We start from the raw sequence: 3,711 nt of genomic DNA, 5'->3' as shown, positions 1-3,711 counted from the left end.
GTAAATGCCAAGAGCATCACTGTCACCTCACTTGCTTGACATGCAGGTGCACATGATTAGTGAAACTGAGTGAATAGTTGAGATGCTTAAGGTACAAAAGTGGAAAAGACAAGGCTACATCGCCCTCTTGCTACCGGAGGACTGAATTACAAGTTACAGAAGGGTTCTCGTTCTCAGCTGATCTGAACCAATCCAGCTGTTACGGAACAAAAAGCAAAATCTTTCTGATTGGTTCAAACTAGTCTTTGACAGCGTATGATGGCTCCACCCATCAAAAGGGGGTTTAATTCCCCCTCTTGCCCCCAGCCCCTATAACCCCCCCCCCCCCCCAGAATATAAGACAGTGTGAGCAGGTGGGAGGAGAGGACATTACAAAAGTAGAAAGAGTCCCACTGACACACTCTTACTTTGGTTTGAGCTTTGATTTATGGCTGACACACCCAGAACCCCAACACCCACCCACACACTGAACCCCAACACCCAACACCTAAACCTATACCATCTGCGAACCCCACACCCCATGAACCCACACAACTCTAAGCCTATATCCACTCATGCCCAAACCCAACACACTATCTAAGCCCTATATCCACTCATGCCCAGAACCCCAACACCCACCCACACACTGAACCCCAACACCCAACCATACCTAAAGCCCTATATCCACTCATGCCCAGAACCCCAACACCCAACCATACCTAAAGCCCTATATCCACTCATGCCCAGAACCCCAACATCCACCCACACATGACCCAAACCAACCATACTAAAGCCCATATCATCATGCCCAGAACCCCAACACCCACCCACACACTGAACCCCAACACCCAACCATACCTAAAGCCCTATATCCACTCATGCCCAGAACCCCAACATCCACCCACACACTGAACCCCAACACCCAACCATACCTAAAGCCCTATATCCACTCATGCCCAGAACCCCAACATCCACCCACACACTGAACCCCAACACCCAACCATACCTAAAGCCCTATATCCACTCATGCCCAGAACCCCAACATCCACCCACACACTGAACCCCAACACCCAACCATACCTAAAAGCCCTATATCCACCCAACCCACTGAACCCCAACATCTGCCAACACAAACTTAATTTACATTGATTTAATTATATCAGAATTGTCATCCTTTCATTGGTCACCGTTTTGAACTCAACACTTAAAACGTTTTAAATAAAAACCAACTAGTGTCCCCTGCTGAACACCAAACACACCCAACCCTTCCTCACCCTCTCTGGTTACACACACACACACACACATCTGAGCAAGCAGAGTCACATTGAGCTCCAGTGTGAATCAGCTATATTCTTCTCTTTGGATGACAGACATATTGCAGTGTTATTGTTATTACTATTATTAATTATATGATTAAGCTCCCGTCTTGCAGACAGCCCCATGGGCAGGTTTGCTACAGTAATTTTTGGTATATGTGAGAGGTGCCGGTGCCTGCAGTGGGGTCCGGGTGCTCCCCCCCCCCCCCAAAACACACCCTGGGGGGGCCCCGAAACAAGGGCACGTTCGGTGCGTTCACTAAAGCCAGGAGAAACACCTCCTTTCATTCAACAAAGACTGCACACCCTTACTGCTCTATAGAGACTGCACACACATACTTCTCTATAGAGAGACTGCACATATGTACTTCTCTATAGAGAAACTGCAGAACATGCTTCCACACAAGTTAAAGTCTTCTGTCTAGTGCACACACACACACACACACACACTCACACACGGCACATACACACACATAGGAGGTGCCAAATACAGCAGTGAAGACGCAGGAAGCAGAGGCACAGAGGCACAGAGAGAAGGCCGACCTCCACGCCACTGTGCTTCAGTCATAAACAGTGTGATTGGTGGCCTCTACGAGAGACCCGTCAGTAACGTCCAATCACAGAGGCCCAAGAGCACCAACCCACTCTGTGATAAGCATTATTAACATAATAATATAAATCTCTCAGAAGTCTTTTTGGTTAGATTTTCAGTTAGTTTTCCAGACACAGTCCTGGACAGGAAGGAATGGGAAAGCCACAGGAAGGACTACATTTCCCACAATTCCCCCACAAGCACAGCAGGACCACACCGCCTCAGTCAGTCAGGTAACCATGGTCACCAAACTCCATGGAGAGAGACTCCCTTCTCTCATTATGTTGCCCCCTAAAATAAAAGCCTCCAATCGCAGCCCTGCTCAGAGGAAATTAACATATTTAAAATAATGAAATATTGAGAACAGGGAGGGCGCAGGCGATGGGGGGGCGTGGCTGCCAGCTCACTGGGCCTTGGAGGCCGCGGTGATGGCGGTGGCGGGGGTCGTCGTGGTTACCACGTGGGAGGCGGCGCTGGTCTGCAGGTTGAGAGCACCGCCCGTTCCGGCGGTGGACACCAGGCTGACGGGGTTGCTGGTCAGCAGCGACAGGTTTTGGGGGCTCAGGAAGAGGGGTGCGGGCAGCAGACCGGGGGTCCCCCCCACGCCGCCCGAACTGGTGTTGGCAAACAGCAGATTCCCACAGCTGTCCAGAGACGTGATGGGGACTGAGCCACTGGAAGCCAGAGCTGCTGGAGAAAAGGAGGAGGAGGAGGAGGAAGAGGAGGGGAGGCAAAGGGGGAGGGGGAGGAGGAGGAAAAGGAGGGGGGAGGGGGAGAAGGAGGAGATAACAGAAGAACAGAGGAAAGAAGAAGAGGAGGAAAGAAAGACACAAAGTGATGAGTTTTCTGCAGACTAGAGTGCGACACGATGTGGCAGACAGGGGGCGCTGTGGTGGACGGGCACACACGCGTTACAGGAAGAGGAGAGCCAGCTGTGACAGACCTGGCGGAACCAGGCCTGCGTCTCCACATACCTTGGATTGTGGCCAGAGTGGTGTTGCTCATCAGAGTGGGCCCCAAAGCACTACTGAGCCCCCCAGGGGCCCAACTCAGCAACCCGCCACTGAGGGAGAGAGGAATCGAGAAGGGGGGGGGGAGGAGGAGGGGGAGGAGGGGGGTGAGAGAGAGGGAGAGAGTGAGGGAGATGGGGGAGAAAGAGGGAGGGAGAGATAACTATCACAGAGGTAACACAAAAGTAACTACATCTTACATAGGAAACATTTCACATAGCGGTAACTTAGATGAATACAGAAGATGAACATTACTCAGGTAAGGTTAACCAGGTACCCAGGTGCAGGTATAACAGGTACCTATAGCACACAGGTGACCCGGGTGACTATGCCCCGCCCACAGTGTAGGTGTGGCTCGACTCACCCCGGGGTGAACTGCGCTGATGTCATGAGGGCGGGGCTGAGTCCGGCGGCCGCGGCCATGGCAGCTAAACTGACACCGGAGAGACCGGGCGTGGCCACCACCACCTGCCCCGCCTCTGGCGCCCCCGCTGGCTCCGCCCCTGCGCTCTGAGGCTTTGAGGAGGAGGGGCTGAGAGGGGACGAGGTCACCGCGGCGGTCGCCGTGGAGACGGCCAACGGCGTGCTCTTGGCCAAAGCGCCGAGACTCGCGCCTGGAACGAAGCAGAAGCGTGGTGTGGGAAGGAGGCGCTACACTGGGGCCGCCTGCAGCACCCCCTGCAGGACAGACTGAGTACTGCAGCCGGGCTCAGGAGGGCAGCTCACCTGTGAACGCCAGAGTGGCGCCGGACGTGCTGGTGAGGGGCGGGGCCGGGTTCACCGTCAGCGTGGGCGCGGGGTTACTGGTCACCAG

General features: G+C 53.8%; 1 protein-coding gene across 1 annotated transcript in view; it reads right to left on the bottom strand.

The window, feature by feature from the left end:
- Positions 1-947: 947 nt before the first annotated feature.
- Positions 948-3,711, bottom strand: part of LOC135251973 (POU domain, class 2, transcription factor 1-like) — an 8,635-nt gene continuing 5,871 nt past the window's right edge. Inside the window, exons 9-12 of the mRNA XM_064329854.1 lie at positions 3,624-3,711; positions 3,262-3,511; positions 2,862-2,950; positions 948-2,577 (exon numbers count right to left, since the gene is read on the bottom strand). The exon at positions 3,624-3,711 is cut by the window's right edge and continues 18 nt beyond it. Of these exons, the coding sequence (XP_064185924.1) occupies positions 2,291-2,577; positions 2,862-2,950; positions 3,262-3,511; positions 3,624-3,711 (714 nt within the window). The 3' untranslated portion in view covers positions 948-2,290. The remainder of the gene's footprint in view (positions 2,578-2,861; positions 2,951-3,261; positions 3,512-3,623) is intronic.

The sequence above is a fragment of the Anguilla rostrata genome, chromosome 3, assembly GCF_018555375.3.
Source record: "Anguilla rostrata isolate EN2019 chromosome 3, ASM1855537v3, whole genome shotgun sequence".
Taxonomy (NCBI): Eukaryota; Metazoa; Chordata; class Actinopteri; order Anguilliformes; family Anguillidae; genus Anguilla; species Anguilla rostrata.
This window is presented reverse-complemented; position numbering and strand designations above follow the sequence as displayed.